This window comes from Rhea americana, unplaced genomic scaffold (assembly GCF_003343005.1).
Source record: "Rhea americana isolate MKP2758 unplaced genomic scaffold, rheAme1 scaffold_262, whole genome shotgun sequence".
In the NCBI taxonomy this organism is placed as follows: domain Eukaryota; kingdom Metazoa; phylum Chordata; class Aves; order Rheiformes; family Rheidae; genus Rhea; species Rhea americana.
The window spans coordinates 1,158,794-1,172,311 of NW_028186382.1; the positions used below are offsets into that span (position 1 = coordinate 1,158,794).

The following is a 13,518-nucleotide window of genomic DNA, read 5'->3' on the forward strand; positions in this document are numbered from 1 at the left end:
GGAGAGGAGAGGAGAGGAGAGGAGAGGAGAGGAGAGGAGAGGAGAGGAGAGGAGGAGGCATGATTTCAGGGTCTAAGCACAGGACCATGGAGGCCTTTTGCCAAGGGAGGTTGCCAGTGTTATGGTCCCTTGCCTGGAGTTCTTTAGGAGCTGACAGGAGACTTCCTTGTGACCACAGGACCTGCTTCTCATAGGAGAGAGCAGATGAAGTGTCTTCTTGTATCACCAACACAAAGGAGACAGCTGCAATGGTTTCTCTGCTGGAAAATTTGAGGTCAACCCGAACCCTTCTCCCCAGAGCTGATCTTTCCATTTCATCCAGGTACATCAGGAAACGTGGGTTCGATGAAACCAAATCTTCTGCCCCACATGGATCTGCAAACATCAAAAGACAGAAAGTTATCAGCAGTTCTAACAGCTTGATCCCCTCTTGCGGTTCAATGCATGAAATTGCCCAAGGCTCTAACCTCAAGCCATGAGACCTTATGCCTTTAAATGTCTTGTTGTCCCCAATGTTTCTTCCTTGTGACAGCTCTCTGGCCTTACAGTCAAACCACCTCCAGCTTCTTTTGAATAAAAAGTTCAATCTGTTTCATTTAAGTATGTTCTTCTAAGGTATTTTTCCCAAGCCTTTCAAATCTGCAGATATAGATGCTGTGTGCAATATTGCAAGACGAGTTACATGGTGCCAGCAGAGGAGTGACATCACCTTCTCTCTCCCAAGGCCTATTCTTTCCCTCATCCAAGGATCACAGCACTGTTCAGCCTGACTTTCCTGCCTGTCGATCCCCACAGTACACCTCAGAGTTCCAGGAACGGAAATATACTCACAGGGCATTAAGGAGGTGTCTGGGAGAGRACAAGTTTCAGCTCTCGGGATAATGGAGAATTAACTCTTCTTCTGTTTCAGGTCTGAGGTCTCTTACTTCAAGAGGAATGAGACACCAGCCACAAAACCAGCTCCCCTTGCAGCTCTGGGCTGGCAAGAAAATTTCCCTCTCTCAAGCAGGAATGGAGAGGTCTTCTTTATAAGCTGCCAATGAGGTCTCTGTCCTACAGGGAGCCAAGAGAACTGGGTCACCCAGAAGCTGAGCAGGGCCTGTCCACACACGTCCTAAAAATGCTGAGAAGTAGATGACAACTACAGAGGATTGCTGTGAGCTGATCTGAGTCTGTATCTCAACCTCCATCCATCCCAGGTAGAAAAGTTGGGGGATTCATTCCAATGTATGGCTGGCCAAGAGAATCCAATTTACCCTATCAATATTGGCCTTTGATCTGGCTTCCTCAGCTGCATCTTATTCTCACCTACAGACCATGTGGAACTTCAGGAAAACCTTACTGATGTACCAGGGTCCAATTCTACCTGGTGTGAAAGGCGTATCTGCACCACTGTCCTTTGTCAGGGTGTATGAGGATGCTGAGCAACTTGAGCAAGAATGGAGTCTGTGRGCTGGGATTTCCAGTCACTCAGGTGGAATGGGTTCCCAGCATCCCCCAGAGCTCCATATCTCACCTTTGGGCCAGGGACCTGCAAAAAGCAATGTCTCCTTGCCCAAGATGAGAGCAGAGCTCTCTTGAAACTAAGGCATCTGTCCCCTTCACCTCTTGGGCCACTTCTGAGTTGTTGCAGACTRGGGCTTTCAGAATCACAGAATGATTTTGGTCAGGAAGAACCTCTGGAGGTCTCAGGTTCAACAGCTGCTCTCAGTATGGCTGGTAAATCAGGTTGAACATTGTCTCATCCAGGTGAGATYTGAATATCTCCAAGGATATTCCAGCAACGAAGGTGTGGTAGACTGCCCAGCAAGCACTGGTAAAAACACCTGACCARCCACCACCCTCTTCAAGGTGCTTCCTTTATCTTCTCAAGTGACTGCAGGGAGCCAAAGCCTCAGAGAAAGAAGTGATGACCACAACACCCACTGTTCTGCACAGAACCTCTTGGCTTCGCAGACCCAGGTCCCCTGTTTCTGACCCTGTGCAGGCAACTCAGCAGCAATTCGCTAGCTGCAGTACCAGCAAAGAGCTGAGCCCATTCTGACCTTCAAATGGGAACCCTCCACAGTGGTGTTCCTCAAACTGTAATTGTTCTCACAGCCAGGAGGAAGGGAGTGGCAGACCCATGTACAYGGCTGAGTGCTTGGGAGTGCTGGGGGGAGGGATATGTGCCCTAATAGAGGTATCTTTGCCTCTCAGACCCTTCTGCCCCAGAATGCAGTTGACAGGAAAGTGGAGTGACAGTGGTGGCTGAGTAAGGCTTGGTGCCAGCAGGCAGCTGGATGACCCATCTCCCCTCACTTTTTGTATGGCTTTTCCAAGGCAAGTCAGTCCTAATCCACAGCATCTCCTGGTACATCCCACCCTGATCTTTCCTGCTGGCCTGCCAAGACATGTCAGTGCTGACCTGCAGCACCCGGCCTCCCACCTGCTTGTGCCAAGACATGTCAGAGCAAGGGACAACCCTCCTTATACACACTTTTTCTAGCCTCCAGCCTCTTCCAAAAACAGACTTTTAGTTGCACCCTGATTTCCCACCCCAGGAGAACAGGAATGACAGCTGAATGCTCCCCTGGGTGACCCAGTCACAGGAGAGAACTTAAAAACTATAGGATGCAAACTGAGGTGTAACAGGAGGTGCAGAGCTGCCCCCATGCCATTTTCTTTGTCCTGCTGTCTGCCCTCCTCTGCTGTGTTTTCCCCAACAAAAGGCTCTTTYTTGGAGCCCCAATATCCCTGCAGGACCCCCCTAGGCACCCTCCAGCTTGTGCTTTTTCCCTCCTAGGTCTTTCCTCTGCAGAAAAGGGATCTTCGGAACAAGCCTGGACTCATCTCCCAAGCCCACCACTTTTCATCTAGGTCCTCTGAAACTGTGGACATGGGGGAAAGGATGACCAAGAAGGACTGGACAGGCAGAGAGAGTTTAAGTGGTTGGTAAAATATATGTTGAGGGGTGGCTTGGTGTCTGATAGGGTTAGGGCACAGATGGAGACTGGGGGAGGGAGAGGGTCAGGAAGRACCCCCAGGGTTTGGGGGAATGAAGAAGATTGGGCTACAGGGTCCCCCAYGAGAGGAAAGCAAGGCAGAGAGGGGAGATGGACAGATTCCTCCTACCCAAAGAAGCAGCAATAAGCCTGGGGAGCAGCTGGAGAGACATGCTGGGGGTGTGGGGGGGTGCACCAGCAGCAGAGCTGGGAAAGGGCAGGCAGCACTGAGCAGGAGGCAGCGGGTGCTGTGACTCCGCAGGGTGGGCGAGGGGGTTGGGGGGAGCAGGGATCCCTCTGGGAGCAGATTGGAACCACAGGGGGGAGAGGGGRGAGGAATGAATATTTTAATCTGAATCAGACAAAGGGGTGAGAGCAGCTCCGAGAATTTCCCAGCATGTACCGGATCAGAGATGGGAGAGGACTGGACTGGAGGAAAAGAGACCCCCTCCCATCCCCCCTCCCCAAATCCCCTATCCCCAAATACCCTTCTTGCCTGGGAAGCACTCAGAGGACTGCCAGGGCAGCTGTATCCCAACCACCCCAGCACCGGCTCTGAGAGGTCCAGGCACTGGACAAACCTAGACAGAGAAGCAGATCAGCGATGGGAGGACTGATCGGGAATTGGGAGGACAGATCAGAGAGTGTGGGGTCGGACCAGGTATGGAGTAGGGGTAGATTGCTCTTACAGGGGTGAGGCATGAAGGCAGAGGTGGCCCTGGTTTGGAAGATGGTCCAGGAGTAGGGTGGCAGACATCAGTGCTTCTGACACCATTTGGACTTCACTTACCAGGCATCATCCTGTTTGTACTGCCCTCACGGGAGCCCTGAGTCTGATCCCATGCGTGACCCACGCTTGCCACTCTTGCCCACTGTTCACCCTGCAGTGTCACTCTGCTCTCACACTGTCCATCCCCTCGCCTCTCCCTAACTGGCAGCCCCACGCATGACACGTCCCACGAGGGGTCGGCTGGGTTTCCCGGGGAACAAATTCCCTATCTGCAGCAGGTTGCCTCTTCCATTCTGCCCCTTTCCGTAGCCCCGTGCTCCCTCCCGCCCCTCGGTCGCCTCCACGCTCTGCTTCCCACGCGGGTCTTTGGGAGCGGGGGGGGGTGGGGGGGAGGGGACGACAGGCAGTTCTTTTCTCCGAGGGGGACCGGGAGGAAGAGACAAAAGCGGTAAAATATCACTGCACAGCTAAAGCCGCTCCGAGCCCTGCCGATCCCTTAACTAGATCGTTAGGAGATTATCCGGGCCCTAATCAGCCACGGGCAGGCGGCCGCGGGGCTCGGCGCGTCCGCACCGTCCCGCTAACGAGCGCCCGGGGACGGCGCCGCCGGCCGCGGACCTTCCGCCGGCGGGAGGCGAAGCGCGGAGCTGCCCGGGCGCCTTAGCGGCAGAAGACCGCGGCTGCAGCGGGAACGGATCGTCCGGCGAAGGAACCGCGGCTGGTACCGGGGTGAGGTGGAGGGGTTGCCACCGGCTCCATCGCTCGCCCTCCGGAGAAGGGAGGCTCGGTCCGCGCTCTCCTCTCCCGCCCCCGGCGGAAAGTTTGTGCCGGCGCCTTCCGCGTGGGGATCTGCCCCGGGGGGGGGGGGGGGCCGGAGGGCCTGACCCCCGCGTCCCTGGGGGGCACGGGGAGGCTGGCGCTCGGTCCTCGGGGCGATTGTGCCCCGGTGGAGCAGAGGGACTGGCGCTCGGGTGCCCGGTGGGGGCGGCCGGTAGAGCCGCGGGATCAGGGGCGAGGGGCTCTGGGCAGGCAGGGTGTCGGGTATGGAAGCAAGCAGGGAAAGGGGGGGGGGTCTCTCTATGCCTCCACGCTGATGGGCTCAGCTTTATCCGGGGCTGTAATCCCCCTGCTCCTGTAATTAAAAACTCCGCATTACAAGGAAAACGGTGTGCAGAGAAATGTAATCAAGTCTGGAGGGGCTTAACCATCTGGTAAAGGTTAGGGCCGGCGCGGCGGGGGACGCAGCCGGGGGATTTGGCAACCGCCGCGTTCCGGGCTCCTCTTAATCTACCTCGGGGACGAGCGCAGCATCTGCGGGGTAATATCGGCGCCGCGGGTGCGGGGCCACCGGCCGGTCCCGCCGCGGCTCCCATCGTCTTTAACGGGACGTCGCCTCCTCCCGAGGGCTAATCCTCCCCCGCTCCGAGTCCGTCCGCCTCCGGTTYTCGGTGGGGGGAGTTGGAGGGGGGCAAACCGGGTGGACTGCAGCCCCAGTGGCCCTCGGGCCCGCAGGGAAAGGGTTAAGCGGCCGCCTGTGGCCGCGGCTCGGCCCACCAATGCGGTGCTGAAGCGCCGGGCGGGGCCTTCCCCCCGCCGCCCCCGAGAGCCCGAAACTACTTGGAAGTGCAAGTGGCGAAGCAAAAGCGAGGGAGGAGGCAGCAGCGCCGGTGGAGCGGGGCTCCCCCCGCCGCAGAGGAGCGCCTCTTCCCACCGCCGCCGCTCCGGGAGAGCTGCGGGACCATGGGGGTCGGAGCAGGCGCCAGGCAGAGGCAGTACTTCCTCCCCTCCTTCCTCCTCCTCCTCCTCCTCCTCCTCCTGACCGGGACCCCGGCCCCACGCCCCGCTGCCGGGCAGCTGCGCTACGCAGTGCCGGAGGAGCTGGAGCACGGCGCTTTCGTGGCCAACCTCGGGGAGGATCTGGGGCTGGACGTGTCCACACTGTCAGCGCGGCGGTTCCGCATCGTGTCGCGGGCCGGTGCCCGGCAGCACCTGGAGGTGAACCTCGAGAACGGGATCCTCTTCGTGAACGAGCGGATCGACCGGGAGGAGGTGTGCGAGGCCGGGGGGACCTGCCTGCTCCACCTACAGCTACTCGTCGAGAGCCCGCTAGAGCTTTACCGCATCGAGGTGGAGGTGCAGGACATCAACGACCATGCACCCACCTTCCCCTGGCAGGAGTACGTGCTGGAGGTGGCTGAATCTGCTGTGCCTGGTGCTCGCTTCCCACTTGAGAGTGCCCACGACCCTGACATAGGCACCAACTCTGTGCGCACCTACCAGCTCAGCCCTAATGGTTTCTTCTCCCTCGAGGTGCAGACGCGCAGTGACGCCAGCAAGTTTGCAGAGCTGGTGCTGGAGCATGCCCTGGATCGTGAGCAGCAACGCACACACCGGGTGCTGCTCACTGCCCTCGATGGTGGTGTCCCTGAGCGCTCAGGCACAGCACACATCCTYGTCACGGTGCTGGATGCCAATGACAATGTGCCTGCCTTTGACCAGCCTTCATATGGAGTGAGCCTGCCTGAGGATGCCCCTGCTGGCACCCTGGTCATCCAGCTCAATGCCACTGACTTGGATGAGGGCTCCAACGGGGAGATTGAGTACTCGTTCAGTGGGCATGCACCACCTCATGTCCGTGATCTCTTCCGTGTGGAGCCCCGCAGTGGCCAGGTGTTGCTGAAGGGCCCTTTGGACTATGAGCGTGCCAGCCTCCACGAACTCTATGTGCAAGCCAAGGATCGTGGGCCCTCGGCCATTGCTGTACACTGCCGGGTTCTCGTGCACCTCCTTGATGTGAATGACAATGCACCAGAGGTGACCCTCACCTCTGTGTCCACACCCGTGCTGGAGGATGCCCCACCTGGCACTGTCATTGCTGTCATCAGTGTTCTTGACCGGGACTCTGGGGAGAATGGACGTGTGAGCTGTGAGGTCAGCCCCGATGTGCCCTTTGAGCTTCGTTCCTCCTTCCACAACTACTACACTCTGGTCACCACAGAAGAACTGGACCGAGAGGCTGTGCCCGAGTACAATGTGAGCATCACAGCACGGGACATGGGCTCACCTGCTTTGCTGACCCGCAGCACCCTTACTGTCCCTGTGTCTGATGTGAATGACAATGCGCCACGCTTTCTCCAGCCCTCTTACAGCGTCTATGTGATGGAGAACAATGCACCAGGAGCCTCCATCTGCTCTGTCAGTGCATTGGACCCTGACTGCCAGCAGAATGCCTACCTATCCTACTCCATTGCTGACGGGCACATCCACGGCATGCCTGTGGGCACCTACGTGTCTATCAACTCAGACAGCGGGCACATGTATGCCCTGCGCTCGCTTGATTATGAGCAGATCCGCAGCTTTCAGATCCAAGTGCAAGCACAGGATGCAGGTTTCCCCCCGCTCAGTGCTAATGTCACTGTTCATGTCTTTGTGCTGGACCAAAATGACAATGCACCTGTCATTGTTTCACCCATGCCACGCAATGGCTCAGTGGCCACTGAGCTGGTGCCAAGATCAGCTGGGCCTGGCTACCTGGTGGGCACAGTGTCAGCAGTGGATGCGGATGCAGGGCTGAACTCCCGCCTCTCCTACCAGCTCCTTCAGGCCACTGACTTCACCCTCTTCAGTGTGGCACCAGACACAGGYGAGCTGCGCACCCTCCGCTCCTTTCTGGAGCAGGATGCAACCCGGCAGAGACTGGTGGTGCAGGTGCGAGATGGTGGACAGCCAGCCCTCTCAGCCACCGTGTCCATCCTGCTCTCAGTGGTAGAGAACATGCCCCAGACCCTCTCCGACTTCAGTGACTTCAGCCTCCCCCCTGAGGCTTCCTCATCCTCCCCACTCACCCTCTACCTCCTTGTCTCCCTGGGCTCAGTCTCCCTCACCTTCCTCCTTGCCATCCTCATTCTCACAGCTGTCCGATGCCGTGGGGAGCAGCACTCCTGGCGAGGTGGTGGCTGCTCACCACCTCACTGCCGCTGCTGCCCCGGGCCTGGCACCTCCTCCGATGGCCTCAAGACATCGAATCTTGCAGCACAGCTCCCTGTGGGCACAGTGCCCACTGCCTGCCTGGATGTGCCTGGTGGGGGCCCGCCAGGCTACTGCTACAAGGTTTGCCTCAGCCCTGAGTCTGCACAGAGTGACTTCATGTTCCTCAAGCCCTGCAGCCCACCCCGGAACAACGAGAAAGATCCTGGGAACCTCCCAGCTCCCGGGAAGCAGTCCCAAACCAGCCAGCAGCTCCAGGTCTCTAAGCAGGTAATGTCGGGGCAGCAGGCTGGGTGGCACCTACTGAGGCTCCACAGATCCCCCATCCCCCTGCCTTAAAGACCACCTCCCTCAACCTTTGCCATGGGAGAAAGCAGGCTCAAGTTTTCCAAGAAAACAGCCCGGGCCTTTGATCAGTGTAGGAATTAGCAGCCGTCAGACAGCGGGAAATTCTCCGCCGAGCTTCCCTGCGGGTCTAATTACTGGGGGAATGGCAGGCTCAGCTGAGACGGGTGGAAATGCCCTCCCGCCTCCCTTCCCACGCGTGAGAGGCAACGGAGATGCTCCTGCGCCCCGAGGGGGGAGTGGGGTGGGGGGGGGCGCGGCTCGCATTTGTCTCGGTAGGCAATTCACGGCCTCGCCGCGGCGCTGCCCTGGGCCGGGGGCGGCCGCGGGTCGGGTCGGGTCGGATCGGGTTGGGGGGCTGCAGGGCTGTCAAGCCACCGCGGGGGTCACTGGGCGCGGTGGCCCTGCAGGCCCGCTCGCCGCCTCCCCTCCCCCCCCCCCACCGGCGCCGCTCTGGCCCCGGTCCTGCCCCGCGCTCGTCACCCCGCTCCTCTCATCCCCGGTCCCGCCGCAGGAACCGGCGCTTCCCCGCGACGGCCGCTGCGCGGCGCCGGGCCGAGCCGCCGGGGAGGGATTTTGATGTCAACACTTGTTAAGTATTGAAATGAGGAAMGTCTAATTTCTCCGATGAAAGACTCCTTCGGAAACGCGATTACAGGGATGGAGAGGGATGAGGCGTCTAATCCACTTACAAATATTTGACTTTTAACGAAACAGCCCTTCCAAGAAGAGCCTGACTCCCTGGTGACAGACTCTCCTGGTCCTTCGCCTTGTGCTTCTCGATGCACTTGCCTAATATCCCCCCTCCAGTCACTTACAACCCCCAGATTTTTAATCCACTCCCTCTTTCCTGAGCCAGTTTCCTCACCTCTCCCTTTTTATGGCTTGAGAGCTGGGTTAAACCATTATCACATCTGAAAAAGAGACTTTCTAAAACTAACAAGATTAAGAAAAGTACCCCTTTTTCAGAAGGTCAGAACTTGACAATTAAACTCCATAGATAGAGTTTAAGCCTCAGGCCACCCAAATGCCCAAGAGGGTAGGAAAGACCTGGAAGGGAATGGACTAGTTCAACTCTTCYTCAGTTTCTCGATAGGTAAAATGGGTATGTACTGCTTGCTCCTCCACAAAGAGAATGGGAAACCTTGGGTACAAGAGCCTAGACTGATCAATAGAGGACCCTGATAACCACTCTTCCCCTTCCCTGTGTTTTCCAGATCAAACAGCCCAACACAGACTGGCTGCCTCCAGGCATGCAGCGACCTACCCTGAAGAGGTATTCAATCTGGCAATATGGGAAAGAAGGGAGCAGGTGGAAAGATGGAAATCTCTGACTCAGCTTTGAATTAATCTTTTCCTTTTAGCTCCCAGAGCCTGGAAGACATGGGGGAAATCCACAGAGCCCTCCAGAAGGAGCATGAGAGGCTGTGCACGCTGATGACCCCTGTTTCTGGTTCGTTTTGGGGCACTGGGGCTGGGGAAACCAGAGTTTCCTGTCATCTGGTGGAGATATGAAGGGGGACACATCCTTGCTTTTGGCAGTGGTAGGGTAGTGTGGGGGGAAAAGGGCATCTGGGCCCCAGAAGGGAAGGATAGTGGCAAGTGACCATGGGCTTGCATGCGGGAACATGGATCTGATCACCCCATTGAGCAATGGAATGTGACCTCCCCTGAGCTGATTTCACACCCATGTTTCTTCCAGAATTTCAGAAAGCCTCAGCAGGCACCAACAGCATCTGGACACCCCGGTATGGCCCCCTGTACCCAGGGCACATACCGGCCCTGGATTATCAACACAATGTTTACATACCTGGCACTCCTACCCTACTTTCCAGCAAAGATGGGCCTCTCTTCCTGGGCCGGGAAAACAAGAACAGCTTTTCCACCTTTGGCAAGAGGAAGAAGATGACAACCTACTGTGACATGCATGACAATGTGGTTATCAACAATGACCTAAAATAGTGGCTGGGGTTAGGTCTGGATGGCTCTGCCCAAGGTCCTGGGGGCTGCTTACATTATTTCAGCTACAAAGTCCATCCAAAGCATATAAACCCCTGTACAAACCACTCGGGACCCCACAGGGCTGTCAAGACTGTGGTTCACCAGGGTGCACAGAAAGGCTTTTGGGAGCAAGAGATTAGGGACAGGGGTGGGAGGAGGGTTCTCCCATTTCATTCTGTGGGGCTCTGTTGGCAGTGAGCTGTGTTGGGCTTCCATTGACCTGTTAAGCAAATCTGCCTCGAGTTTACCCATTGCCATGTCCCTTTAGGGACGGTCCTTCTCTGTACACATTATTATCTCTTTGTCTTGTCTGGCTTTGTGAATGTACTGAGCTGCATGCATGTATTTCTGCCCCAGAAGGCATGGAAAGGGGCTCTCCACATGAAGGGAACAGACTAAGCCTGGTCCAGTCCAGCCTGGCCCTACACATGTACCTTGCTCTGGCCCTGAGACCCAGCAGGATGTGCTGCATGCTCGGAGCAGCCACTGGTGCCTGATTTCTCTGGGAAGTGAGTGTAAAACCCAGTCATCATGGGTGCTTCTCTTCTGACTGTGACACAACACTTGTAGGGCTAGAGATCCTGTGCCTAGGACACAACCAGAGTCCAGGTCACCACCAGTCTCTGCTCTCTGAGCAGTATGGGGATGGAGTAGAAACAGATGTGACTGTCAGAAGAGCTATTAKTTTAAGTGGCTGAGAGATGCACAGTAAGAGGCCTTGCTGAGTTACCCCTTAGCCCAAGGTGAAATCATTTGAAATTTTCCAGATATCAGAAGCACCCCAAAATGTGTGACATTCCCCTTCCCTGGCCCTCACCAGAATCTCTGCTTTCCTTGAGCCTTAAACCTTTGGGGAGAACCTCTGCCTTGAAGTCTCTGCATGTCCCCACATGCACAGGGCAGACATCTCCCTCTGTGCCCTGCTTCTCTTTGAGGGCTTTTAGCAAGCTGTCAGGGGGCCTTAGTGGCAGAACTCCATCCCCAGAAGACTATCTCCTCCTACTCCACTGACCTCCCCCACCCTGGGGAGCAGAGGTAGCAGGAAACCCTACCAAAAGAGGTGAGACATACTGGAAGCCCAAAAAGTTCACTCTCAGGCACCTTGTCCATCAGTTCTGCTCCTGTCCAGGTCAAGGGCAGAGGGAGGGAGAGGAGGAAATGGTGGGAACCTGATGGTGTGTCTGTCCACCCAGTCTGTCTGCCAGCATTGCCAATTGCTGGCATGTCATTGGGCAGTTCATTTCCAACCCATCTGTGCAGAGCATGATGGCTCTTTCTAAACCAAGTTTGTTTCACAATGTCTGTTTTGTACCAATAAAAATGTATTTTAATAGCTCATCCTGGCATCTCACTGTCTTTGAGCCATCAGCTACACCTGACAGCAGAAATTGCTGCTGAGCTGAAGAACATGGCCATCAGCTCCAGCAGTCATGCAGGTCACTCTGGCCTCCTCACCTACTAGAACACCCCAGGAGAGAACATCATTTTACTCATTTTACCAGGGTACTGGGAGCTCCAGGTCTGCTTTCCTCCCTCTCCGAATTCAGGACCATTTAGGGAACATGGTCAGGAGGGTCTGTGTGCTGGAGACATCGCACATCTCCTTGCTCTTGCTCCAGCTTACACAGAGATTCTTCAGAGATTTGTGCCAAGGCACGGGCATGACAGACCTTGGACTGCTGGGAACAGGGGCTGGATCTAACAATAATGCTCTTTTTTTCTGCATTATTTCTATGATTCATTTCAGCTTTCCTCTTGATGCTTGCTAGAGTGCTTGGTGCTACCCACAAATTTGCCTTGAGACTAGCAGGAAGACAGGAAGATATAATCAGGATGTGTGCCAGGAACAGGAACTGACTTTGAGAGTAGGGAAGTCTGTATCTGGTGGGGGGATGCACACTTTTCATCTTGAATGGGGCAAGGAGWCCACCTTCAGATGAAGCCCTGAGATGGCCACACCATGGCTGTTGTGCCCCCTACTCACTCARCAACCAGCTTGAGGCTGTGGTGCAGCTTTTGAGATTAATCCAGCAAGTCCTTGTCTACATGCATGTAATGTGCTCTTTCCTAGAGGTGTTGGGGGGGGAGGGTAGAGGGCACTCGAAGGGGTCCTTGGGGGGTCAGGCACCCCAGGGGGGCACTGTTTTGGACATGAAAGGGACCTGACTGCCTCTAGTGACTTCAATCCCTGCTCATGTCTGAGCAGATGAAAGACTTTCTATCCTGATTTGACAGTAGAATGAAGGATGTTATTCTTGAAGTGGATTGCTCAATGGCCTGCCTCTGCAGAGTGTTAAGCTTAAAAAAAAGCCCAAAACAGCTGCAGCCTCAGACTGCTGTACAGTATTAGCCTGTTTCACTGCTTCAGAAGGAGAAGCAGTGAAGGAGCAGAAGGAGAAAAACAAGAGGATTATTTGAAGTGATACAATAAACTTATTAACAGAGTTAAAAAACAATAAAAGCATCAAATGGACTCAGCTCCCTGTGGGGGCAGTGGGCATCCCTGTTTCCCAGATTAGCTCTGGCAATATCTTCCCTGCTGTTTTCAGGTGGTGCTGGGCAGGCTTTAGGAGATGGCACTGTAGCCCCTCTCCGGTAAGCCTAGAATGACTCAGCCCTGTCCCCTCTGCAGTGGGGCCAAGCCATTAGCTGTGATTTAGCTCACACAACCTAGTTATCTGGTATGTGGTATCCCGGAGCAGAGAGAAGGACTGTGCTTCTTACCCACGGAGCTGTTACGTTATATCAACTTCTTAGATATTCCTCCCCAAAGAGTGGTCTCAAAAATGAACACTTAAATCAGAGGCATTTGAAATGGACAATTTTCACCCCTCTCTGTGGTAATTCATGGAATTAAGTAGTCAAACAGCCAGCTGTTGTCACCTTCCCAGAAATATGTCTCACTGCCTAGTGCATTTTAGCAGCATTTTTCTCCCCTACTGCTAAGGCTAAATCAATTTTGAGTAAACTGCTGCCCTCTCCTTTCCATCACTCCTGGCCATCCTCAGTCCAGGAGATGAGATAGATACATACAAATAGTTGTGTTTTTTGTTAATCACCAGGTCAGTGTGGTTAATCACCACAGTGCAGGCCAGGCCACTTTCAGTAGGTATTTGTGGGTCAGCAAACAGCCCACCTCAAGCAGAGCTCACTGCAGGCTCTGAGGGTCTCCTTTTGTTTTGTTAGAGGAAATTCAGCTGTTCTGACAAGAGCTCAGTTCCAATCTCTCTTCTGCACTGGTATATCAATAAAAAAGATGATAAAAAAGGACTTGCTTTAGGGAAGATAGCACTGGCTTAAACCTAACTACAACCATAGTACTGTCCCTTCTTCAAAAGGGCATCCCTGGTCAGATACATCAGTCTGATAGATCTTCCTACTTTGAAGATCTCCCAGAGGGGCAGAAAGTGATTAAAAATGCAAGGTCTTAGCCCTACAGCCAGTTATTTTTACAGCTCTTCCTGTGCTTAT

General features: G+C 55.2%; 1 protein-coding gene across 1 annotated transcript; it reads left to right on the top strand.

Moving 5' to 3' along the window:
• Positions 1–5,305: 5,305 nt before the first annotated feature.
• LOC146594331 (protocadherin-10-like) lies at positions 5,306–11,382 on the top strand. The gene is made up of 4 exons (XM_085307748.1): positions 5,306–7,971; positions 9,264–9,322; positions 9,411–9,499; positions 9,749–11,382. The coding sequence occupies exons 1-4, from the start codon at positions 5,455–5,457 to the stop codon at positions 10,006–10,008; spliced, it is 2,925 nt and encodes a 974-aa protein (XP_085163874.1). The 5' UTR covers positions 5,306–5,454; the 3' UTR covers positions 10,009–11,382.
• Positions 11,383–13,518: the final 2,136 nt, after the last annotated feature.